Here is a 27,785-nt window from a genome sequence, read left to right on the forward strand (position 1 = left end):
ACACGATAATATTAATAATTACGATTGAGAAGTTGAGGAAAAAATATTATTAAAAAAAACAGAGAGATTACACGTCCTCAATCAAAGTGCCATGCACATTCTTTTTAGCTAACTTTTTTATGGACGTTTGACAAAAAAAAACTTTTTCATGGGCAGATTTTGAAAAGCATCATTACCAAAACAATAATATAATTAATATTTCTCTTATTCTATTTATAAATTACTTCTAACATATTTTATTAGTATCAAAAAAAATTTTAAAACTCATTAACTTCATATTAAAATTTAATAAGTTTTTAATTTTGATCCCATTAAATATACACACTTTAATAACATATTTTCTCTCTCCAATATTTGATGAAGGGTAAAAAAAATTTATAATAAAAATTTAATAACATGATTTATAAATAAAATTAAAAATTATTCTCTCTCTATTTTATAAATAAAATTAGAGAGAGTAGTACTATAGTAAATGGGGATTCATGAATCTTGTGAGAAGACTTAATTTATTTGTCTTTAATAAACAAATTCGACCCTAACATTTTTAAATTTTTGTCTGCTTTTAAAACAAATTTTTATTTTTATTTTAAAATTAGTTATTTTTATTATTATAAAAAAGATAAAATATGCATTTTGGAACAGTTGAAACATGTAGAAGACTTAAGTTTTTCCCCCCAAAATACGCGGGTCTTGAAATTTTAAAATTAAAATTAATTTATATTTTAAATATTATCTTAAAATATTTTATGTATTGAAAATTAAAAAATAAAAATACTAATAATTTTATTCTGTTAAGAAAATATCTATACCAATGTACTCAAATATATAATATTTAAATATAAAATAGTCTAAAACTTAAAAGATTAATCCATATTTTATATATTTAATAAAAAAATTTTAGGTATTTTGGCCAAGCTTTATTTTTTATTTTTTGAGACTATTTGAGCTGGCCTAACCTAGATAGACTTCAATGGGCTTGAACATGATAAATACTTTTTTCTTTTAAAAATATAAGATATTTTTAGTATTTTAAAGTATAATTGTTATGTCTTTTTAAAGGTCTCTAATAAATAAATTATTTTATATTTATTTTAGAGTGAAACGTTTTATTAGATAAAAATAAATTTTAAAAATAATATTAATTTAAAGTTATATAATTATTTTATTAAAAAATAAAATTTAATTTAAAATGTTTTAATTTTCTAAAAGAGGGAGCATACAATTTTACTAAGTTTATTTTTTTTTTTTTTGAATTTTATTCGGATTTGGCCGAATTTCCGACTCTATCAGCGACCGCCAGATCGAAGATGATTAGAGGAGGGCAATCTGGTACATTCAACAAACTTTGTCGCCTCCCTCCTCCAGGATTCCGTCCCTTTTTCTCTTTCTAAAGAGGAACACACATACCCCTACTTCCTAGTCACTCCTACGTACCTCTTCAATTATTTGTTTCCACATTTCAATTTCAATTTCAATTCCTCTTCCTCCATCAGAGAAAATCCAAACTGAAGCAGACCCCTGCGCTCCAGAAGAGCTCGGTCTCTCTCCACTCCATGGCCACCACAGAGCTAGACGATTCACGTGCTTCACGGTTGCAGGATAACCACCACACAACAGATGACGACGAAGATTACAGCGTCACAGACAGCTTGGACGACGCGGAGGAGGAGACGGATGAAGAAGAAGGGAACAACGGAACACACGACGGTGACAAGGCGGTCGGGTGGTGCTGTCGGGGGAAAGGGGTGACTGGAGGGTGCGGTTTCGGCGGGAAGGTGCTGGACCCGAGGGCGAAGTGGGTTCAAGAATGGAACAGGGTGTTCCTGCTGGTGTGTGCGATGGGCTTGTTCGTGGACCCACTCTTCTTCTACGCCCTCTCCGTGAGCGACACGTACATGTGCCTCTTCGTCGACGGATGGTTCGCCGTCACCGTCATGGCTCTCCGCTGCATGACGGACGCCTTGCACCTCTGGAACATGTGGCTGCAATTCAAAATGGGCAAGCGCCACTTCGGAAGTGGCCTGGCCGTCAATACGAGCCGTCGCTTGGCCGCTCTTCGCTATCTAAAGGTCAAGACAGGCTTCTTCTTCGACCTCTTCGTCATACTCCCTCTACCTCAGGTTACAATTCCTATCTCTTCTTTTTCATTTGTTTCTAGTATAATAAACAGTCTTTTAATTTCCTACAATAATTAAGCTAATTCGAAGAATCTAGCTGAGTTGATATGTAGTGATTTGGTAGAAATTGCCTTGTTCTTGGTTTTTGGATGAGGATCTTCTCTGCGTGTCTTATCCTAATTAATTCTGGATTTTTTTTTTTGGTTTCAATTATTTTTATGGATTAAAATAATTTGTGGTGAGGAGGGTGAAAGGGAAGATGAGGCAGTACTGGGTACAGTGAGTAAGGGAGTGAAATGGAGGAGAGGACAAGTGCATGACATTACTTGTTTTCTATTATGCATGCAGAAAACGATGGTTACCTGCTACGGTACTACTCTTTCACGTGATTGTTCATGTCTTCAAGTTCATTATATATTCTTGTGTCGATGTATCTGGTATGAGTTATGAAAAACGTCGTCGTTAAAACAACTTGACAGCCAATAATTACATTCCTTCTCAGGCATATATTCCTTCTCAGGCTTATTATGTACTAATGAGCAATGACTCCTTCAATCTAATAAGGAAATATTCCTGCCCATTTGGTGTTACCTATTATCATGAACCCCTTGCTGGGCCTTTTATTTTTAGTTAATTTGTTACTTTTATTGCAGTAAATTATCTGGAAGAAAGATAAACCCAGTTCATAGAGAATACATTTCTTTTTAAAAAAATATAAAAAAGATGTTTATCTTAATAAAATTTATTGATTAAGCCCAATAACAGAGTATTCCTTAGTTTATTATAAACTAATTTTCTCATGGGTCTAGGAAGATTTTTTCTGCTTATAACACACACACACACAAAGAGTCATTTTAATTAGTTAAAATGCAGAGGAGGACAAAGAATTGGCATTTCTCTTCAAAAGCTAAAGCATATGCAGAATCTTTCGTGCTTATAAAAAATAGAACAACCTTTCTTTTTGAAAAAAAAAAATTTAACCAAAAGACAGTTATTCCTACACTAATTATTACTTGATCTCTTTTCTTACTATTGTGTGTGCGTGAGATGATTTGATATTAGGAAAGACTATTAAAACTTCTACTTTGCAAAACAAAGTATGAATGGAATTAGCAGAAGCCTAGTCTTTTATTAGGGAAAAAAATAAATATGCTTTTTTAAGATAATGCAATTTATTAAAAAATAAACGAGTTTCGATATAGTACATTGATCGGTATATGCATGGAACTCACTCTGAATGATTCTCCAATCGACAGTAACACGGGTCAAATCATGAAGACGAAGGGCGCCACCAATTTCATGTACAACCAAGTCGATCCTTTGTCCTGTTGTAAAACAGACTGGTCCCCTTTGTACATAGTAGATATATATGCTAGAGTTTTTTTCAGGAAAAAAATCCAACGTAATTAATTTGTGGTCAAGAAAATTACAGTAAATCCATACTAGACATGAAAATGATGCATGTTTTGGACTCCACGTTAAATTTATTTTGATCTTTTTCCCATCAAAGAAGGGAAAAATAATATATGTTCACAGATTTGTTCGAACACTGGAGGAGTGTTCCAAAAGAAAAGAAGGATACTTAAAGCAGAAGAAAGTACGAACTTTTGCGCTATTTGTATATGTGCACAAAGGAGGTTGGAAAAGCTTTTCAGAAAAAAGAATTGGAACAAAAGGAGGAAATTAAATATAAAATTTATAGGAAATGCCATAAGCTAGTTTTCATGTATGTGCATATAAGTAACACCATTTTTTATGGCCATTATATCTGAAGTTTGAAAAGGCGCGCACACACTCCCTTTTGTTTTCGCAGATTGTACTATGGGTTACGATCCCGTATCTGTTGGAGAATGGATCGGTGACGTTGGCGATGACGGTGTTCTTAATAATGTTTCTGTTTCAATATCTTCCAAAGATATATCACTCTGTTTGCCTCTTGCGACGCTTGCAAAACCTCTCCGGCTACATTTTTGGCACCGTTTGGTGGGGAATTGCCCTTAACATGATCGCCTATTTTGTCGCCTCCCATGTAAGTCTTTCACATACGCACCACCTTTCTGTCCGCTTGGCTCATCTTTTCATTACTTTTATTATTGTTATCCCCTTCTCCCCCAAGTCACCTCAGAAAAGCAGGTGAGAAATTTCCTGGCCTTGGTTAAAAAGTATATTTAATTAATTGATATCCCTTTCTTTCTTTTTTGTTTTGCTTTCCCTGTAGTTTTGGAATGATACTTAAGATATTACCCGAATCATATCCTCCCTCCCCCTTTCCACTTTTGAAACAGCATAAAGTGGAAACCATATATTATAATAACGTTGGCTCATTATAAGAACAAAAAAGCAGGAATGTGTCATTATCTAAATGACACCTACAGTAGAAAATCCCAAGGAAGAGACGACGAGGAGCGGAGTATATTTTATTCTGTAAATGAAGACTCCTAAAGGAAGACGTGCCTGACAAACTTAAAGATTATATGTATATATACTGCCTTCGGGATTAACACGCATGGGTCATACTAGTATATAAATGATTAGGCTTGATTATATCAATAGCATAATGAAGAAGCATTAATTTGAAACAGGCAGCAGGAGCATGCTGGTACTTGCTAGGGATTCAGAGGGCGGCCAAGTGTCTGAAAGAGCAATGCGGGAAAACGAGCGGGTGTGGGCTAGGAATACTGTCTTGCAAGGAACCAATATATTATGGAACCAATGGGATGGTGAGGGACAGAGCAAGACAGTCATGGGCAGAGAACAGGCAAGCCAGGTCGACGTGCTTGGACAGCTCTGACAACTACGACTATGGAGCTTATAAATGGACCGTTCAGCTCGTCACCAACGACAGCCGACTTGAAAAGATTCTCTTCCCTATCTTTTGGGGCCTCATGACGCTAAGGTATACATGTATCAGTGCCCTCTTCAGTTTTCTTTTATTATATTATAGCATGTTCTTTAGCACATAACGATCAGCATCCCTGTTTCTTGGATGCCTACAGTAGTAATAGTCCCCAAAGTTTTATTTTCATCACCAGTACAATACTAGGCATTGGCCCTTCAATTCATTCATCGAATGTTCTGTCTAAAAATGAGTGCTGGTGTTGATTTTAACACTCTGATCTTATTTATAATTTATTTTTATTAACTTTATCAATATTAATATAATAAAAATATAAGAAATAAAAATAAATATAATTTTAAATATAATTTTTAAGTAAAAAGTAAGTCAATTATATAATATTATTTTTTTATCTTTCTCTCTCCTATTTTTAAGGGTAATTTAAAAATTTTAATTTAAAATAAAATAATTTTATTAATAAATAATTTATAAAATAGATTAAATTATTCTTTTAAAAGGTAATTTATATGCCGGACCAGAGGAGTAAGTAAATATAGACGTGCGCGTTATGAAAGCAATGAACAGTCAAGTTCACTAGCTGTCACAAAATCTGCACTGTGATTCAGTCAAACTGTCAGTAAAGTGTGCTTTATGTGAACAAAGTGCATGATACATGTGAACATCGAGAATTGAAGAAAGCTATATTCCACTAAACATTGTTATTTTCCATTTGGCTGGTATCTTTTTTATCCTTTTTTTTTGGGGGGGGGGGGGGGAGACTTTGATTCCTCTATCCTTTGCTTTATGGTTACTCAATCATCTCTAATTAATGAATTTCGTTTGATTTGACCAGCACTTTCGGGAACCTGGAGAGCACAACAGAATGGCTAGAAGTGGTTTTCAACATCATTGTTTTGACCAGCGGCCTTATTCTGGTCACCATGTTGATTGGAAACATCAAGGTGAGGGGGCAAAAAAGGGAAGAAAAAAAAAAACACACACACACACACACACCCACACAACACTATCAGTCCAACTTTAAAATTTCTACTTTTGTAAGGGTTAACTTGGAGATTAACGATTAAAAACATGGGGGCAGGTTTTCTTGCATGCAACGACATCAAAAAAGCAAGCGATGCAACTGAAGATGAGGAACATAGAGTGGTGGATGAGGAAGAGGCACCTTCCTCCTGGGTTTCGGCAGCGCGTGAGGAACTACGAACGGCAGCGATGGGCGGCGACGCGTGGAGTGGACGAATTCGAGATGATCAGAAATCTGCCGGAGGGCCTCCGAAGAGACATCAAGTACCATCTCTGCTTGGACTTGGTCCGGCAGGTAATCTTCACTTCTCCCTGGCCCACCTCCATTTTGGGCCCAACAAGCCCGATTCACCTTGAATCCTAATACGTTTTATATTGTAATCTGTAGGTTCCCCTGTTTCAGCACATGGATGAACTGGTGCTGGAGAACATCTGCGACCGCGTGAAGTCACTCATATTCACAAAAGGAGAAACAGTAAGCACCAAATAAACTCCTCTGATATCAGGAAGGCAGTGGCGTGTAAAAATAAATGTATTAATTGAAGAAATGAATGCAGATAACCAGAGAGGGAGATCCAGTTCAGAGAATGCTGTTTGTTGTGAGAGGTCATCTTCAGAGCAGTCAAGTTCTGAGAGACGGCGTGAAAAGTTACTGCATGTTAGGGCCAGGGAACTTCAGCGGCGACGAGCTCCTCTCGTGGTGTCTGCGGAGGCCGTTCATAGAGCGGCTGCCGCCGTCGTCGTCGACGCTGATCACCCTGGAAACGACGGAGGCGTTTGGGCTCGAAGCGGAGGACGTCAAGTACGTGACGCAGCACTTCAGGTACACGTTCATGAACGAGAAGGTGAAGAGGAGCGCCAGGTATTACTCGCCGGGATGGAGAACTTGGGCAGCCGTTGCCATTCAGCTCGCGTGGAGGAGGCACAAGCATCGCCTGACCTTGGCGTCGTTGTCGTTCATAAGGCCTCGAAGGCCTGTGTCTCGCTGCTCTTCTCTTGGAGAGGACAGACTTCGCCTCTACACTGCCTTGTTGACCTCACCAAAGCCTAATCAGGATGATTTTGACTTTTGAATCATCTCCACTTCCCCTATCATATGCGGACGTGTTCGATGTAATCCCCCCCCCCCTTATGCCAACTTTTAAAGCAATATTTGGTTGGTAAACAAAATATTTTCTAAAAAATGGGAAATTAAAGTGAATTTTTCAAAGAAAAGGCAATTAGATAGTCCAAGAAAGTGTCAAAAGTGCGTCTTTAAATTTTTCTATAGAATCTTTTTAAGCCAAGGGGGCTAACCGTGTCCTGATGAACGTTTGGAGCTCCAATTAATACAAACTTGCTAAAGATACCTCCGTCCTGAATTAAAAGGTAATTTTAATTTGGAAGAATTTTTTTGTACTAAAATATAACATAATTTAAAAAAAAAAGAGATTCCAGTTGATGATATTTTTTAAATAATACATTCAAATGAAGAGAGAATTAAAATAATATTCTAACATAATGTTAAGTGTGTATAAGTATTTTTAAAAGTTCATAATTTTGTTTCGAACAAGTAAGCTTGTAAATTATCATTATTGTGTATAGCCAGTAATTCAAGTGAGTCAGGCTTAATTCGGATCAAGTTTATTTGAATTGAGCTTAAAATGTCTTGTCTTTTCTAAAAAACTTATAAAACCAACCTCAACTCAAATACCTTCGAGCTTCTAACTTATTCGAACAAGCCTAAATACATGAAAATTTTTTAAAATATTTTTATTTATTTTTTGGATTAATTTTAATTTTAAATAATTTTATTAAGCATCAAATATTATTTTAATTCAAAAAGAATAAAATAAAAATAATAACTTATCAACTTTATACTTAAATAAATATGTTACTATTTTGTTGTATAATATGTAATTTATTCATGAATATTTTCTTTACTTATAAATTAATATCTTGATTGTTTAAACATTGCTCTTATCATGGTTATATATAAATATTTTATATATTTTAATTAAATTATATTATTTTAATTATGATTAAGTTGATTTTAATTCAATCATTGTTAGACTATTAATATAAAATTATTACTTTAATTAGTTTAAAGTTTTTAATAACTTTTGGGTGAATTATATTTTTCATTTTTAGGAATATGAGAAAAATGACCATTATTATATTATATAAAATAAAATTATTTAATTATAAGTAATATACTATTTTTTGGATTGTTTTTTCTTTAACTTTTTATATTGTCTAACCACTACATACAAGAGGAATTATTCTAGTCTATTATTAATTTTTAATCAAGTCTGGTATGACCGATAATTAAATAATTATTCAAATATTATTATATTTATTATGTTTATTTCGTAGTAGAGTCAAAAATTTATACATTCTTGAGTGTTTTTTAAAGTATTTCTAATTTTATTTTTATTTTAAAATTAATTATTTTATTTTATAAAAAATATAAAATGTATTTTCTTGGATATGCAACTGATGTATAGGATTCAAAACTTTTTTTAAAAAAATAGGTCTCAAAATATAAAATTAATATTAAAATATTTTTTTGAAATATTTTATTAATTAAAAATAATAAAAATATGAAAATATAATTTTTTTTGAAAAATAACTATTGTAGTGTTCTCAAATATATGGTATTTTAGTATAAAATAACATAAAACTTAAAAAATTAATTAATATTTACTATATTTTTTTTACTCATGCCAAGCCCAAACTTGATTTGACTTGATCCGAATTTTTTTAAACCTGAATATTTAAAAATTATTTTTTTTGGCCGCCTCTATATTTTGGGGGGGGGGGTTCAAACTAGCCCTTTAGGCTTATTATTGTGTTTTGTTGATATAGATAATCTTATCACAAATAGATAGTCTTGTAATTTGGGATGGTCTAAACTTATAAAGCATTGATAACTGGCTTATGATCTTTAAAAATTATTAGTTAAAACATTAATTTTTTAAAAAAATTGCAACTTTTTAGTTTTACTCTTATTAAATATCTTATATAAGTACTTTAATATTGATGATTAAAATTCTAATGCATCAATTTTTAAGGAAAAACATTATTTTTGATCATGCATTTTGCTTGAGTTTTTGTATAAGTCCTTACACTTTATTTTCAGTGTTTCAAGTTTCTAAATTTTTTTTATTTGTAACATTGGTCCCTACATTTTTAGAGGGACATTGACATGATGCAAATAATATTAATAATGCTACTAAATCAATTAACATTGTTAATTTTGTGCTTGTGTGTCAAATTAATAATGACATGAAATTTTTAATAAGAAAAAAATAAAAAACCTATATTTGATGAAATAAAAAGGTTGACTTGGACCATTTAAATGATCAACAAAATGTAGTTTTTTTTAATTTTTTATTTTTAAAAATTCTATGTTACTATTAGTTTAACACTTAAGCATGGATTAACGTTGTTAATTGATATATCAATATTACTAACACTATTTATATCACATCAACATTTCTTTGAGAATGTTGGGACAAAAGTTGCAAAAAAAAAAATGTAAGGATCTAGAACATAAAAAATAAAATGCAGGAATATATATCAAAACTTGAGCAAAGTGGATGAACTAAAAGCAATATTTTTTTTCAAAAGAAAAAAAATGAAGTATGGATATAGTTAAAAAAAATAATTATGCAGGTTACTTAACGCTTTGTATTTTGAATTAAATAAGAAACATGCTTAATATTATGGTTGGGAGAAAGCATATGTATAAAGAAAAGTATGTCAGCTAAAGATGTTCAACATTGAACGGATGTAAAACAATATTCCCGAGGCACAAAATTGATTAAGTTTAAACCAAACCAAACCAAACTTTATCTGTTTTCATTATGAGGCCCTAGCTGAGACATAAGTAGAGGCCCATATCGACTGTAACCCTGAAAGCAATTTTCAGGCCTTCTTTGGCAAATTGGCATGGAGACATTTTGTTTTCAGAATTATTATTATTATTATTATTATTATTATTTGAGCACCAATAAATAATCGAACCAGGAACATCTAGGTCAATGCCAACATTGTAACCATTACCAGTTTTAATGGTAATTACATTTATACTATGTGTTGCACAGATTTTGAAATTACGAAAAAAAAATAAAGTGAATGTCTCTAGACATCGTTGAATAATATTTTTTTTATTCAAAATGATCTAACAACAATATACATGAGATAAAAAAACTTTCATCTATCAATTTTTTGTTGCTCACCGATAAAAGGATCACTTAGGTCCTCTTCCACAGAGTGAAACTATCTTCTTGATTGTTGTTAAATTAATTAAATTTTCTAAGAAAATAAAATTATAACAATTGAACATTGAATTTGTGATGGAAAGATTGATAAAATATTTTGCAGATGTAAATTCAATTTAATTATAACACTTTTTTTTATTCGGAGCTTAAAATATGGTAATGATTACAGGAAATTACTGTGAAGGTGTAGATACTATGGTGCTGCCATATTATTAATGCAATCAAGAAAATCCCTTTGAAATGAACATCTGAAACTTTCTGCGTGTGTTTATAGTAACTACTTTGGTTTTGCTATCGTGAAAGCTTGATAGCCTACTTGGCTGATTCATGGCTCTCTCTAAATTACTACAGAACAGAGCAAGAAGATAACTTATACAACGAGATCAGTCATTAGAAAAACAAAGTCTCGTATAAAACCCAAATCCTTTTTGTTACACGCACATCAAGTTCATTCTCCACACAACAAAAACAGAGGCAAAAACTGAATCAGACAAAACGCTATTGAGAGGAATCAGAAAACAGAGTTTTCTTGAACTGCAGACTGACAGTGACGGCCTTGTACTCTGTTCCCAGGAACAGTCAATTAAAGTTCCGGAGAAGTGAATCATGAAAGGGGCTAGAAAATAATGACCAAAGCCCAAACAGAAACAAAGACTCCGATCGTAAGAACGAAGCACATTATGAAAGGAAGGAAGCTCCTCCCAATCCGGAGCTGAGGAGCAATAACATGAAGCAACCATGCAGAGAAGTAAAGCACGATTAGCAGAATAAGTGCGATCATCATGTAAGGATGGCCTGTGAAAAAATGCTGACCCATGTCTGTACTCTTGAAGGCGACGATGCTAACCAAGATCGTCAAAAACTTGTCAATGACCTCCGGCACTTCCTTTAACAGATTCACCGTGTCCTCCCTGATCATGACAATGGAAACAAAAATCACGTAAGAGACAGAGAGAGGGTTTAAAGAGATGGAGAAGTAGTGAATCAGAAGCCTCAATGAAGTTGGATCAGTGGAAGAAGCCATGAGAGAGAGAGAGAGAGAGAGAGAGAGAGAGAGAGAGAGAGAGAATGGTGATTAGTTGTGAGGAAGAGTGGAGGATGGTTTACATATAAAGAGAGAAGCCAGAGGGAATGGAGATATATAAATGAAATGAGGGAAAAGCAAAGTCAACAAATTTGAAACGGTGTCAACTAGAGAGGTTTAAAACGTACGTATAAAACGTATAATAAGTGAGGCCCGGGAGTCCCTCTTCCCGTGATCCTGCCTGCCCTTGGCTTCAAAACGCGACGTCTTAAACGTTTGGACGACGTTTTTTATTTGGATGACACTTTTGGACGACGTTGCTCTGCCTTGGAATATTTTCTTTTCATTTACTTACATCTTTTAGGTCCCCTAAATGCAAAACTTTTAGCTCCTATAAAATGTTCCTATACTGTTTCAAAATATATATTTTTTTAGTTTTATTTATCAAATATTTTCATTATATTTCACCATACTTAAAAAACTTTAAATCTTATCAATCCTATTCTAAAATATAATAAGTTTTCACTTTTATTTCCTAATAATGATAAAAAGAATTATTTTTAACAACTTTTTTTAGGATTTAATAAGGAAAAAAGATAAATATAAATATAGAAAATAATAAAGTGCTTTAGAGGTAATTTAAAACTATTTTTTTCTTTCTATCTCATAAATAGAATGAGAAGAGCAACATTTTACTATTTTATAAGAGTAGTTGATTATATATTTTTTTTAAAAAAGTCACTATTGAATATTAAAAATTAATGAAATTTTTACATTTATTTCTGACTAAATTACTCTATCAATAAATAAGAGTAGAAAGAAAGAGTAGATGATGTTTAATGGTATTAACTATTTTTCTTAATAGTGCAAGTTATAGATTTATATTTTATTATTAGGAAACATTTTTATTTTTCATTTAAAAAACAGACAAAGAGTTGGATTTATAAATGGTAATTACCGAAGTAGTGGGTCAGTTTCAACTTGTCATAATTCAAGTTCTTTCTTTCTTTCCTTTTCTTTGGTTTCAAGCCAAAAACAAAAGGGTTCTTTTTGCTACACTTTTTTTAAAATCCTTATTAAATTTGTTTTTCAATCACTTTTCTTTCTTTTCTTTTCTTTGTTTGTGGTCTTTTTGTTTGCCAAACAGACTGGGGCCCTGGGCTACGGAATATGGACGATGGAGTGCTCAAACCCGCAGTCGCCGAAAATAACTTTTCTATTATATATTTTAAAAATTCATACGATTACATTAAATTTTAAGTAAAATAATTTCTTTTGAATTTTAAAATTACTTTGAATTTTTTCTATATTCAAAAATTAATTTAAATTTAAATGAATAATAATTAAACCCCAATAAAAAATCCACATTATTCAAAGAAGGAAAAATACAAAAAGCGAGTAATGGGATTCTAAGCACATGTGAAAACTTCATCCGAATGCTTGCTGAGTTAGTTCCAGATTCCATAGATGCAGCCATTCTTTTTTCAGTAAAAGGATCAAATGATATTATTAGAAACCTCCATCCTTGTCTCTCCTCAAATCTGGAATCAATCCCAAGTTTTTATGCAGTGTATACCTTCAATTTATCATTTTAATAATTTTGATCCAGTACACGAAGCTATCAACAGTATCATCGAAGACTAATCATCCACCAGACTTTTCCCACATATTTCAGATGTACCAATTATGTTCTTTATTAGTCTTTATGATCACTTTCAGGCCGAAGCAGAGTTTATGATCATTTTTATTCAGGATAACAGAGACAACTGAACTTGAATATTTCGAAAGGCATCAAATATATGGTCCTCTTTTCGATTTGATATTCCCTTGTACCAATTAACAAGAAGGCAATCACAGGAGAAAAGTCTTGGCCCAGAAAAAAAAAAATCAAAGAAGAAAAGACGGAGAACATGAGAGACCATAGCTACAAAATCACACATTATTGCCTCAATCCATTATATGAATTTTTCACATTATACGTTTCAAGGGGGAAAAAAAAAAGAAGAAAACTTGAAAAGAAAAGCCACTGAATAATGACTTCTAAACCCCTTGCTGTGGCTTTGTCTTGAAATATAGGTGCAAACGGTGGCAACTTTGGAGGAGGAATTAAAAATAATAATATAATAATAATGTTATGCTGTGGCTGCTTCTGGCGACGAGACCTAATTTTCCTCTGCCTTTGGAGTAGCAGAGCCTCTGAAGAGCAAGATGGCCAAGCTGCCAATGCAGAAATAGATGAAGCAGCCAGAACAATGGGTCACAAAAGAACCAAAATGTGTCCCTACAATGCACTGCCACCCAGGTCCATGCGTCCTGTCAAATTCCTGTAACGACAACATAGTAATATAAGATTACCAGCTCCTGTAATTTATCATGTTAGTTACAATCAATTGAATCTGAAAACAAGAGTACATCACTTTTATACCTTCTTTATGAAGCGGGCAATCTCAGTGGCTTCAGTGACATCAAAGAAATCAAGTGCTTTAGATGCTAAATCCAGGGCATCGTGCTGCATAGTCTGAAGCATATCTGCTTCACCAATCACTGCCTTACCTTTCAACATGGTCAGATATGGAACTTCGAAGGAGATGAAAGGATAACTCAGAAAAAGATAGCAAAAAGAGGTGCTTCACAGGTTGTGGATTGAAGATAAGATGATGGTGGTGGGGCTTAAATAGAGTCAAGTCAGAATATTGGGGGAAGACGCTGGGGGGTCATCCGCATCTGGAATCCTTTCTTTGTGGTTACCAAAAGATGCTTCCCGTTTTACCATCAGGATCGATATTCATGAACCTTGTGAAGTCCTACTGTACTTGGTGGTTGTGGAACATGACTGCATTTAAAAGTAGCGAGTGGTGAAATGAAACAGGTATGGGATGAAATCTTAAAAAAAGAAAAGTTAGATTGGTCCTATCTGAGATATCTGAATTTAACTCGGGGGAAATTTCTGAAACTAGTTAACATTGGACACGTGTTTAGGATTTGGTGGGTGAGTTATCGTATCTCATTGGATTCAGTATAGTAATATGTCAAACTCTGATTATGGTCAACTGGAATTTGTCATATTTTGGCCAGGTTGTGTGGCAGAGAATCCATTCTGATGTCCCCAGAGACTCTGGAGATTTCTTACGCCTTTCGTGCCCTTGGCGCATACACTTGCTTTGCATATTGCAGTGAAGGGTAAACATATTCTGAAGGTGTTCTCAAAGGAGCACTTCGTACATTTATCTTTTAGAAGTAGTAAAGTTATTTTAAAAGTGTTAAAAAGGTAAAATAATGTTACGTTGTCCCCTTTTAAATCCCTGGCTGACTGACGTTTGATTAATAACGTGGCAACCTCACCCTGTGACACTTATCTTCTAAGTCTTCGCTACTCGCTTCTTGCTTCTTCTCTCCTTAACCCAACCGAGCTTCCTCTTTCCCGATTTGGAATGGGAATGGCGGCGGTGACAATGGCATGAGCAAACTGAGCCGAGATCGTGAGCTCAAAATCAAGTAGAAGAAGGAGAGCAATAATCGGCAACGAGAAGCGAACTGAAATGTAGAAGAAGATGAAGAAGCATCTTCTTGCTATCTCTCTCTCCCCATCCTAAGGCTGGACAAAACTTCTTTGATTTACATATAAAATCGTTAACGCTATAATCTCGTGGTAGTTATTATATGAGATACTGTACATATGTAGCTACTGGAGAGAGAGGATAGATATAATTTAGATATAGTTGTCATCCAGTGTTGTATATATATACACCAACAGTACATGAATGAAATATTCTGCTTCCAAATTCTTTATCTCTCTCTCCCCATCCTAAGGCTGGACGAAACTTCTTTGATTTAGATATAAAATGGGACAATCCAATCTAATTTAGTCTAAATAAAAATTGTTCTTTCAAAACTAAAAAAACTATACTCTTTTTGAGAGTTGTATGAAATAAAAGATGAGTATCTGGATCACTTGATTTGATCTAGTTTTATAAATTTATTTAATATAATTATAATTAATTTATTAATTATTATAATAATAAGTTAATTTATAATAATAATTAGTAGTTTTTATGTTTTGTATTAGTGAAGTCATGAATATTAAGCAAAATTTTAGCATTGACCAATATCAATCTTCTCTTTTTATTACTGAAATTTGTTAGTAATTCGGTGTAATGGACCTCAAGACATGTTGTTGAAAGTTGTTTAATTTGAATAATTTATGTTATAACTAAAATATTTTTTGTTGTTGTTGGAGATTGTTATGAATTTATACTTGTTATTATTGTGAGAAACTTTACATGATTATAAGCAATTTTATTATCTTAATTGAGTTTATTAAATTGAAATAAATTGCAACCTCTCATAGAGGAAAAAAGAAAAAAAAAAGTGAGATATTAGATAAGACTAGAACTAGTCTCTTAGTTCTATTGGAACAGTCCAGTCCTCTTCAGCTTTAGGTTATATTAGAATCAGATAGGATTACTAGTTTCCTAACTCAATCCTTTTTATAAAAAAATCACACTTTAGGTTAGGTTGAAGTCCTGTTCAATTCATCCTTTGTGCAGCCATAAGTACATCCCATGTCCAACTCAGACCCTATGATGGCAATGTTCCTTAACATCATAGCTTGGAGTACTCAACATTAAAACTAAAGCTTTTATTTACATTCACAAACATTAAGCGAGCATTGCCTCTTGTGTAGTGAAGATTAGGCTGACACTCTACTCACCCTTAAGGATTCTAAGGTCATTCTTGATTTTGCTTTGTTTCAACTCACCCTAACCAGAACCAGGTGAACCTTCAATTTATTTTTCTTCTAGGACTCCTAAATTTGTGCTTCCTGTGCACTTTATTCTTTTTTATTTCAAACCCATTATTTATGTGTCGAGTCAGGTAGGACCACATTGATGATAAAGCTCTCCCAACAAATATATAATTAATACAATTGCATAATAAAGAATTGAACTGAAACCACTAATTAAGTTAATACAATCACTTATCAATTAAGTTATGTGCTTGTAGGTTGTGTCACTTTGTTCTGTATTTCTTCAATTGTGTGTTTGTTTGTGGATGCTACCTGGTGGTTTTTTCCAGGGGTGCTCATGCGAAAATAACTTCTAGGTTGTTTGATCCTTTCGTTTCTCCTCATACAATCACCCCCATGCCCTATCTTATTTCCTTGGCCTTTCTCCAGGGGTGATGATTCTTTGATTTGTAAATTATGACTCTGCATCCAAAGAGAAAGAAGAAGATGGAGAAGATTTCAAACAAGGTGGTCAAGGAATGAATGAGAGGACACATGTAAATTTTTTTGTCAAACTTTACTTTTGACAATGAACTTTTTTAGATTCAGCGTGTGTTTGATTTTTAATTTATTAAAAATCAGTTTGATAAAAATTTATTTAATAAAAGTTAATTTAGTGAAAGTCAGTTATTATAATAAAATTTATATTTGAATACATATTTTTAAAAGTTTTGACAAATTGAAAATTGTTTGGATTAATAAAAAATTATGGTTGTGAAATGTTCTTTTAAATATGCAATTACAAAAAAAGACATTAATTTATGATAGTTTGTAATTTGATACATTTTATTGAAATTAAATGTTTTTAATTTAGACTTTCAATTTCATGGCACATTTTATTACTTGGGCAATTTTTATTCTCATTAGCTTTAGTTACTTTGTGTTTTCAAGAAATTGGAGGGCCAAGTTGATAATTTGTTCATTTTTATTTTAAATCATATTTTTGACTTTTCATGGTCAAATAAAAAATTAGGTATCAGTTATAATGCTCAACTATCTACATTCACATTTGAAAAGTAATTGAATGTAATTTTTGAAAATCTACATTTAGGCCATCTCTAAATGTACTTTCCTAAAGTGCTTTTGTCCAGAAAATTTTTTTTCAAACACCATTTCACATCACAAAAGTAAAAAAAATTCTTTTGAAATGTGAAATGTAGTTTTTTCAAACAGTCCTTTAATAATGAGGTGATATGGCTTCCTTTTTTAAAGTTTCAAAATGGCATTGCTTTTTTTTTTTTGAAATAAGAGTATTTAATGCTTATTTTAAAAACTTTCAAAATATTTTTACCCTTAAACCCCTGCATGTTTGGCATATGCAAATTGGGAAGACGATTCCCAACAAATAACGAATAGGACCACATAAAATTGCTTGTTGGATTTCTCATGATATAGTGGATGTTTTTGAATTTACTCGATCAAGCACCACAAACGAACTCTTGGCCGGTGGCTGCCTGCGTACTAAATAATACACGTGTGAACCACATTATAGGAAAAGATTTTTTCGAGTTTTTTGGTTTTTCAATAATTTCATTGTCTTGCGATGAAACCCAAAAAAAAAAAAAAAAAAAAATCTTCTTCGCTACCTATCATATTCAGGCTCTTTGGACCAACAAAATTTTGCCGCCGACACACCGACAAAATTCAGGGGCATCAAATGTGGCATGGCCTTCAGGGCATCTCTCGCCAAATGTTTGATAATGATGTTAGAAATTGATCACTTGGTTCAGCCCTTGCGTTAACTATCATATTCAGGCTCCATTCTCAGCCTGTAATGTACAAGATCTACTTTGTTTTAGGATTTCAGCTTCATTTCTGACTATTCCGGCTTCACCGTTTTGCCATCGATTTTACAACTAGGAGATTGAGGGGAAATTAAAAAATTCTTAGCCGTCTGTTGTATTCCTTCCTCCTCTGTTATGTTGTATTGAGATCAGTACCATTTAATCAATGTGAATCATCACTTATATATTCACACAAGATATTTTTATATTGAATCATCCATTATTCAGACAAGATAGTTTCCCAAGCAAATGCTAGCAAGAGCAGGCATTAATCCACAAATCAGGCTGAATCTATTATGTACACACCGGAATGCTCCTCCAAGGATGGGTTCTGAAAACTATACTTAAACTGATCATAGGACAATTCCTTGCCTCAGAGAAGAGCTAATTCCCCTAGAAGTTGACTTGAAGAGTATCCATGGTCAATATTGTTTCATAGCAACATCTTCCCTGAACAAAAGCACATGCAGGAAGAGAAAACCTCACTTCATGTTGATTCTGCCGCAGCTTCAACTTGTCGTGCCAGGTACCTCTCGCGTCTTATTTTCTGGAAACAGGACACATGAGTATGTATCAACCCGGACCCGGCCCCGGGGGTATGCTATAATGAAAACATTGAATTGGACAAACAGTTTAGAATGAATCTTTCATACCCATTCATCAATTACAAGTCCTTCACCACCAAATCGAGGACTTGTCTCAGCAGGAGGCTTCTTGCGAGATTCGCGAGCTTCAACAGCAGCATCAGCTTCAGCCAACTGTCTTTTCGTTTTTTCCAAAGCCTATAGAAATCGGATTGTCATTATTGTGCATCAATCCTGTGCTGAGAGACACAATTTTCAGAGAAGTTTAACTCACAGGGCATGGACGCTCTGGATCTCTAAACACAGCCCGCAATATTCGTTCCACTGTCACTTGATCCCTTTGTTCATCAAACTTCATGACAGAAGGCTCATATCAAATGTTATTCATCCCCCGATGCTATGGCCCAAAAATGAATAAATAAAACAGGATAAAATCACTACAACAAAAGCTGTAGCTAACATGAAAACATTTTGTTCTCGATAGTATATCATATGGGGGAAACATCCTCTAGACACTTCAAAAATTTGTTTTCTTGGAATATTTTAACATTCTACGGCAAAAATAGACACATCGAAACATAGTCTAGAACACGATAATCACACTAGTTTGCCCCTGGGGGGAGGAAGATGGAACAGTTAACTCAAGCAACATAAGTTTGAAATTGACCTATTTTTTGGGGCTAGATCAACTCTAATATGTCACCAGAACTTACCAGCTCAGGTACATAGTCCACTCCATCTTTCACTTTGAGACTTATAATTTTGAACTTGACCTTGTTCTTCAGGTCCATTATCTTTTCATTGATCTCTGGTTGCTCCACAAACTTAAACACTGACCATCAAATTGGGAAAGGAAAAGTTATACAGTGTAAATATTAACAAGATAATCACTATCAATAATAAAGAATGATTTTTTTAAAAAATATGCTTTACCTATTGCAATCAGGCTTTCTCCAGGTTCAAGTATACCACCAGGAGGTCGCATGTAACAACTCTTTGGTGCTGTGGTTTGGAACTGCAACAACCAACAATGTTATATAATTAGAAAACTACGTATAGCAAGCATACACCACCCACAAGCATTGATGGCAAGACCAGACTACTTGAAACTAGTGCCAACAATTCGAGACCCTTTATTTTATATACTGCCCTCGGGAGAAAAATTCATATATATATATATATATATATTTTATAGGCATTTTTCATATTTTAGGTATATTTTTATATGCTTGGCAACTGTTATCTCTTTTGTACTGTCTGTCCCTTTTTGTGTTTCAGGGGCCTGACAAAATGATGGAGAAATTTATCAGTTGACTGTTGAGCAACAAAGGAGACATGCGAGGGCACAGAAATGATACCTTGAAAGCTACACGAGACTTGCTAGTGTTTTTTAACCGAACGGCTGTTCTGACCTGTTTGCCAGGTACATCTTCAAAATAAAATAAAAAAAACGAGTATAATGAGAAAGGAGGCAACAAAATAAAATAAGTTTGGAGTGTTAGTTAAACGACGTGATTGTCAGATTGTGCAAACAGAATGGATTTGGGAAGGCAGACATATCTGTGATCATGTGCACGTGACTGTGCCAGCTTAGCGTAGCGTGTGTATTTTGCAGTTTAAACACAGTATACTATAAAGTATCTCTAAAGTCAAATAGGCAACTCCAATTCCAACTCAGAATAGGATTGACTCAAAATTCAATGTCAAATATTTCATTCTTCAAAATTTCTCAGATTTGCGGGAAAGAAACAGGAGTCTTGGTGAATAGACACCAACAGAGAGATACAGCAAACACCAGAACTTACAGGGGAAGTACAGATATTTAGAAGGATCAAGACGAAGTCTGCGCCGAGAGGGAAGTAAAGATCTCGCAGCAGACGACACCGTTTTAAAAGACGAAGACTTCCGAGAGTGTCCTTCCTGATGTCTGTCGCTCCGGCTTCCTTCGTTACTAAGGTGAAGGTTATTTGCCGCAGACGACGGCGACGACGGCGAGGCATTCCTCGATTGCCAGAAGAGACAAAGTTGAAAAACCTTGAAGTCGGAGTGAGACTTCCGGTGGTCGGAGACTGCCATAGTTGCGGTGGAGCTTCCAAAACTCGCCGGTATAGTTGCTTTGCTTTCAAGTTACCGAAAGAGAGCTCCGGCGGGCAACTGGAACCGAAAACTAGAACACCTAAATATCTTGGAAGGGGCTTGTTTTTGTGTGAGTAAACAGAATGGTTTTGGGCGGAAGAATCAGGTGAGATCGTGGGTTGGGATGAGCAGCGATGAAGGTGGAGGAGGCGGGGAAGGGAAGGGAGGATCGAAGAGAACTTGGTTCTCAAGTGGTGGGGGAGGGTCGTGGTTGAGTGTGACTGAATTTATGGTGAGATCGGTGCGCTCGCAACGTGTCGCTCAGGGAACATTTAATACTCATGCCTTTGATGGTCCTCCCTCATTTATGAAAGCAGAGAGGCCTGAGAGCCAATGGATCGACGGTCAGTAAATCTCCACCGAGGACAGTTAAATCCTTGGGTACACTTGTTCAACTTTACCGTTAGAATCTTGCACACTGGAAATGTTTGATGGGCCACCCCCCCCCCCCGTCTTTATTGTGTTTTAGTGTTTACACGTAACATTTAGTTTTATTTGAATATTGTTAGTGTGTGAATTAAATATTCCGTCCACTTTAGAATACATTTTTTAAATTGTAAATATTAATAAACTCAATTAAATATATTTGTTCAAAAATTAAATATAAATTAAAATTTTAATTTCTCAAATAAAAATATAAATTAGAGAATTTATATTATTATAAAAATATTAGGTCCCTTAAATTATTGGTCATTAAAATTTAATTATTATCAATTTAATTCTTTAAATTTATGTTAATTTTAATTATCTATTTGGTTTTATGATTTAAAGAGATTACAAACCAAATTTTCATTATTTGAGAGTTTTATTTTTGGTAAAAGACTCCCTTCCAAATTGAAATAATATGCTTCCTCCATTCCAAATTTATTAAGATGTTTTGAAAAAATTTAACATCTTAAAATATAAAATACTTTAAAAATATTAATGTTTTATTAAATATATTTATTTTAATAATATTTTTATCTTTTTATTCAATTTTCATCCTTATCTTCTTTTTAAAATTTATATTTTTATTTTAAAAAATATAATTATTAAATGTATTAAATAAAATTTATTAATATGTAAAATTTTATTTAAAAATATTTTATAAATGAGGATTGACATGCTGTCAATCATTACATTGGCCGAACCCTGAGCCATCGGAAATTCCGCCGTCATATCTGATAACAAGGTTGAATAAAGCTCCAACCAAGTCGCTGCTTCCCAAGATGTGCAGCTTGGTCATGGAAATCCAGTGAGGAAGGTATAACAAATTAAAATATGAAATTTTTTGGCGAGACATTACAATTCTTTGTTCTTAAATTGGTGTGGAGGAACAAATCAGGCAGTGTGGATGAAGCCCACCATAACTCCCCGCCAGTGGGAACCAATTAATACCAACTACAACATCACCATTTCCTTTAATTTTCTAAAACAGTAAATGCTCATCTCACACTTGCCTCAGATTTCTTCTTCCCTCCTTCCTCGCTTCCTCTTCTCTTCCCTCTCTCTCTCTCTCTCAATTCCTAGTTGCGTCCCCAAACCTGAAATTTACCAGTTACCTTGATTTAGTTAGTTAATGGTTTCGTTCAAATATAATTCTACACGTTTAAAACATTGTTAATGCAGAGAATCAACACTAGTAGCATATTTATAATTTAGTTGTACCCCACAGCCTAGTGTTTAGGACTTTTACTTTAACCTTTTCTTTTGTGTGCGTGCGCATGAGATTGAATCACTTGCCCCTATAGAAATAGAAATCAAATAAATTTTTTGCTTGGTTTGATGGAAAGGAATGCATCGTCCGTATGTTATTCCTATGGAATACGGAGAGTTTCCAATAATTCATAGGGAAATAGAACCGACACGCTTTGTGTTGTGGAATCAGGTAACAACATGTAATTTGTGAACCATGTCAAAGCTAGCAAGGCCACCTATACACCACCCACACCGTGTCTGCATCATCACTTGAACAAATATCTCCTTTACACTTCAATGCAAACCAAATCTCATATTTAATAATTTTATTCCATTTTCGTAGCATTTTTATTTATGCTTTTCTTTCCATGGGAGAATTAGAAATCTTTTCACCAAGCCAAATAATAAAGACGGCAAAGCATTGCTTACTGCCTTCCATTTTAAATTATAAAATATTTTTAAATAAATTTTTATATTTTAATAAATCTCATTAAATACACTTAACAATCTTATATTTTTAAAATAAAAATATAAACTATTCAAATTACTCATCATTTAATACATTAAAAAGAGAAGTGATGAAAATTAATTATAAAAAGAGAAAGAATAATATTAAAATTGGTGCATTTAACAAAACCTTAATCTATTTAAAGTGTCTTATATTTTGAGACAAAAAAATACCTTTAAAAGTATCCTATAATTTGGGACAGAGGGACTAGTTAATACGCTCTCTTGAGGGGAAAAATACTACCCCCCAATTAGTTCACTAATTGATTAAAATTAGCTAAAAAAATAAAATAAGTCAGTCATGATTTTCTCGAAGATTATTCCGTAAAATTTAATAGTTTATACACATCTATCCGTAGAAGACAACGAATAACATTTCTTCTTTATTTTCTAACGCGCATGTGTGTCTATGTAAAATTATACTACAATTTATTTTTTAAAAACAAAAAAATTTTGGTATTTATTTTTTTGAAGAAATAAATATGGGACTACATATTTTTCGTATTCATAAAGGTAAGTGAAAAATGGAAGTGAAGACGATGAAGGGGCGAAAATAATAGGTGTTAATGAGTATAGTTGGAGAGCAGGGAAAAGCATTAATTGATGGAAAGCAAATTAGGTAAAGTATGGATTATGATGGGAGATTGTGGGTAGGGGTATTAACATTTGGGATCGGTTCACGTTGGTTGTTAGTTATTGGATTGCCTTTTAACTTGACTCATCAATTTATTATTTGCAACCAACTACTTTTTTTCTTCTTCTCATGTCCTTCTATACTAGAGCAACTTGTCACAAGTCACGACGGACGGGGGGAAAAAATGATTAAGTGAAAAAAATAGTAACGATTTTCCATGTGTTGTTTTAATGAAAATTGGGAAATCACGAACCAAATCGTGGTATACGCGCCATGTTTTCCACACATGGTATTAGATAGGGAAACCTTCTTTCTCCTCATCTTTTTATTCTCTTGAATTAAATGTTTAAGCCACTGTATTTATAACAATATTGATAAAAATGATTGAAAGCCTATTAAACTTATATCTATTGGCCCTCCCATTTTTCATTTATTTTTTGCTGATGATCTTTTACTTTTTGCAGAGACATCTCTTATTCAAGCTTCAATTATTTAAAATTGTCTCTCAAAATTTTATAATGTTTCAGGGTAGACAATAAATATCTCCAAATCTAAACTTTTGTGCTCTAGAAATGTCAATATTACTAAAGCTGCTCAGATTAGTAATGCTTTAGAAATTCCTCTTACTGGAAATCTTAAAAAATATTTAGGAATACCTCTGTTTCATGAGAAAATTGCGAAACTCACCTTTGCTCCTTTACTTGATAGAGTTGCTTCTCACCTTACTAGTTGGAGAAGTCGTTTTCTTAACATTGCTGGCAAATTGGTGCTCATTAATTTTGTCCTCTCAGCTCTTCCTAACTATACCATGCAAACCATGTTCATTTCTAAGAATGTTTTGGCTAAACTCGAAAAATGCTTGAGGAACTTTCTTTGGAACTCTTCTGATAAAATTAGAAAGCCTCACCTCCTTTCTTGAGATTATGTGATTAAGGATAAAAGAAATGGAGGTCTTGGACTCAAAAATTTCAAGATTTAAAATATCACCTACATCATGAAATTATGCTGGGGTCTCATCACTCAACCTAAATGCCTTTAGGTTTAGATCCCTTGGGATAAATACAAATGCAGCAAAACTACTATTCCAATAGTCTATAAACCAAGTTCTTTATCTTGCACATGGAGTAGTATTTGCAAAATTTGGGACAATTTCATGTTTTAAGTTGGATGGAAAGTGGGTAAAGATAACCAAATATCTTTTTAGTACGACAAATGGGCTCCTCTCCCTAACCTCTTGTCAGATATGCCCTCCCTAATGCTGATTCTATTCTTCATGCCAAAATCTTTGATTTATGCACGCCTATAGGAAGATGGAATTTCAACCTTCTTAGCCGCCATCTTCATCATGATGTGATTAATCAAATTGTTCTTGTAAAACCTCTTAACCCTCATGGTGAAGATGATGTCCTTTACTGGAGACCTTCGTTTGATGGAAATTTCTCTGTAAAATCTGCCTATAAAGTATTGGAATCTCAAAATAATCTTGATATTGGGTCTAAAATTTAAAAATGACATACTTATGAAAAAATTCAATGTTTCCTCTAAAAAGCTACTTGGGATCGCCTACAAGGCAATTTATAATAGATGAAAAGCGTAATCAAATACAACAAAACTACACCTTTAGTTGTAACTCTTCTGATTCTTCAATTCATATTTTATGTGATTGTTAAGAAGTACGGGAGGTCTGGCTAAAGCTAGTCAAACCTTCCAAACCAAATACTTTTTTCTCTCAGAATGTGCAGGATTGGATAGCTTGGAATGCAAGAAATGAGGCAGGGAATACTGGCACAAGAAGAACTAATTGGCAAAAGCTATTTGCTCTTATCTGTTGGGACATATGAAAAGTGAGATGCAAGAGAATTTACTCTGATGATGTTAATCAAGACAAAGATATTGCCTTCTCTTATACCCCACAAGTTATAAATGATATGTGGTTTCTGTCAAGAATGAATATTATAAATAAAGATAGACTCAAATCTGAGGCTAAATGGTGTCCTCCTGAAGCAGGTGTGTTAGACTCGATATAGATGGTTTTATTAACTTCTTTAGCATAGCAGCTTGCATTGGAGTCATCTATGATGAAAAAAAGAAATTAGATTATCAATTTTTTCAAAATATCTTGGCTATCAACCTTGTATGACAGCCAAATTATCAGACATTTTAGAAGGCCTTCAGCTTGGTTGGAATGCTAATCTTACAAAGATCAATTTACATACTGACCCTATGGAATCCCTCTCTCTTATTCAATATAACTTCTCTGATTATCATCTTTTAGCAGTTATCATCAAGAAAATTAAGGAGCTTACTATGAGAAACTGGACTGTCACTTTTGTTCATATTTTTAGAGAGGCAAACAAATGTGCTGACTTGCTCGCATGGGAAACTTCTCACAAAAACTACGAACTCTTTATCCACAACGAACCACCTATGGGATGTAAGACCATCTTGGATTCTGATATATCCTGACACTTGTAATCCTTGTATGGTTTTGTTCGTGTTTTTATTCCAAAAAAAAAAAAAGCTAGTTCATAACAGTACTCCTTTTGATTTTAAGGCCAAATGGGGCTTTTACCTTTCAATTATTCCCTCATAAGCAGTTCCTAAACTTTGAACAGTTTCACCTTAAAAATATTCCTTCAATTTTTATATAGTGTAATTTCTTCTTTCAATTTTTAAAACTGTTGCATTGATCACTTTAACATTGACAAATTAATTTTAACTATCAGTTCACTAAAAAATTATAAAAATGATCTAAAATATTATAGTAAAGAACACATAAAATTGCACATAAATACTCTATAAGAACATTAATATTAACTAAGTCTCTAAAATAATGATTGGTCAAAATCATATTTTGACTTTTTATTTGAGTAAGAAATAATATTTGAATCTTGTTACTTGTATGTAGTTTGGAGAACTTAATTTATATTAATTTTTTATAGGATACTAATGTGTAATGTTTTAGGTTATTTCCTACAATTTAAAATTAACTTATTATCAAAATTAACTTTTTTAATGAAATGGTTCTTAATGCACCATTTTTAAAAGTTGAATGAGGTAATTACATCATATGAAAGTTTATGATATCAAGTGCTCATAGACAAATAGTTAAGAGGCAAAAATATCCTCTAACTCTTGTTTATATATATATATATATATATCAACTTACAAAATTTAATAAAGATGATTATTTCTAATAATTATATCTACATTAAATTGTACTTTTGAGCCCTTAACTTTATATAATATTTTAGTTTAGTTCCTTAATTTTATAAAATATCTTTTTAATTTTATATGTTAGTTTCAAATGAATACTTTTTAACTTATACCAATTATTGTTATTTGTAAAATTTAAACTTAATAAGTCAATACTTAAAAATGTCTTGTAAAATATTTAAAAGTTTAATCTAGAAATTTATACAGATGAAACAAATAATGTTAGAATTAATGACTGAAAAAACAATTCATCAAATTAAGGGCCGTAAATGAAACTTTTTTAAGCACTAGTGATGCACATTAGTTTTATGTTTAAATTTAAAACTTTTGAACTGGAATACCTTATTATTAAAGATTAGAGTTTATCTTGTAAAAAATAAATGAAAAAATGACAATTAAAGACCTCTAGGTCATTAGTTTTAATTAAGAACCATAAAAGACTATGGTTTTTACTTGAAATAAAAAATATACATAATTTTATAAAATTGCCATTTAATAAACACTAAAACGTATATAACATTAATGAAATCATTATCATGGTATCGGAATATTGTTAATATCAGTTGGAAAAATAAGGAAACACATTTGAGAATTATTTTTCAGTATGAAAAAAACTCACTTTTAAAATATTTTAAGATTAGTTATAAATATACAAAAATGATTTAAAAATTTACTAACTTTATTCAAAAATATGAACTTATTGACTTATCAAATTTCATGCTTATTCATATATAGTTACTACTTAAAAAAAATGAAGAGATGACACTGCTGAAATCACTATCATGATATAAAAATATTGTTAATATCATTTGAAAAATAAGGAACCACACTTGAGAATAAATTATTTTTAAATATGAAAAAACTCACTTTTGAAACATTCCAATATCATTTATGAATATGCAAAGGTGATTTGAAAATTCACTAACTTCACACAATCATTTTTTTCTCAAGGGGCATTTAAGACAATTTATATTTTTAAAATTTCAAGCAAGAATCATGATTCTTAATTGACATTTCAATATTTTATGGTCTTCAATTGAAATTAACAACCATAGGGATCCTTGATTGTCATTTTTCCAAAATAAATTGTGTTTTTATGAAAAACAACTTAAAAAAGATGTCATAAATACTCGCTAAAATTTTTATTTTGTTTATAAAAAAAAAAAAAGAAACAACAT

General features: G+C 32.7%; 3 protein-coding genes across 4 annotated transcripts; 1 reads left to right on the forward strand and 2 right to left on the reverse strand.

Moving 5' to 3' along the window:
• The first annotated feature begins 1,418 nt into the window (after nt 1-1,418).
• LOC129316023 (cyclic nucleotide-gated ion channel 4) lies at nt 1,419-7,221 on the forward strand. Of its 2 annotated transcripts, none has more exons than XM_054960254.1 (7): nt 1,419-2,120; nt 3,901-4,146; nt 4,700-5,013; nt 5,807-5,915; nt 6,053-6,289; nt 6,383-6,469; nt 6,552-7,221. In XM_054960254.1, the coding sequence occupies exons 1-7, from the start codon at nt 1,554-1,556 to the stop codon at nt 7,065-7,067; spliced, it is 2,076 nt and encodes a 691-aa protein (XP_054816229.1). In that variant the 5' UTR covers nt 1,419-1,553; the 3' UTR covers nt 7,068-7,221. The 2 variants fall into 2 exon arrangements, with proteins under 2 accessions (XP_054816229.1, XP_054816230.1); XM_054960255.1 differs by having other exon boundaries at nt 3,931-4,146.
• Nucleotides 7,222-13,204: 5,983 nt separating this feature from the next.
• On the reverse strand, nt 13,205-14,151 carry LOC129316882 (dynein 8 kDa light chain, flagellar outer arm). The gene is made up of 2 exons (XM_054961264.1): nt 13,709-14,151; nt 13,205-13,607 (listed from the first exon to the last, which is right to left on the reverse strand). The coding sequence occupies exons 1-2, from the start codon at nt 13,844-13,846 to the stop codon at nt 13,446-13,448; spliced, it is 300 nt and encodes a 99-aa protein (XP_054817239.1). The 5' UTR covers nt 13,847-14,151; the 3' UTR covers nt 13,205-13,445.
• A 3,860-nt stretch (nt 14,152-18,011) lies between these two features.
• LOC129315296 (vesicle-associated protein 4-1-like) lies at nt 18,012-20,780 on the reverse strand. Its single transcript, XM_054958901.1, has 7 exons — nt 20,243-20,780; nt 19,796-19,866; nt 19,371-19,452; nt 19,151-19,269; nt 18,712-18,789; nt 18,507-18,635; nt 18,012-18,400 (listed from the first exon to the last, which is right to left on the reverse strand). Exons 1-7 carry the CDS (start codon nt 20,511-20,513, stop codon nt 18,341-18,343), a joined length of 810 nt encoding a protein of 269 aa, XP_054814876.1. The 5' UTR covers nt 20,514-20,780; the 3' UTR covers nt 18,012-18,340.
• Nucleotides 20,781-27,785: the final 7,005 nt, after the last annotated feature.

Source organism: Prosopis cineraria, unplaced genomic scaffold (assembly GCF_029017545.1).
Source record: "Prosopis cineraria cultivar Desert tree isolate PC_DT_omini unplaced genomic scaffold, ASM2901754v1 PC7, whole genome shotgun sequence".
NCBI classification, from domain to species: domain Eukaryota; kingdom Viridiplantae; phylum Streptophyta; class Magnoliopsida; order Fabales; family Fabaceae; genus Prosopis; species Prosopis cineraria.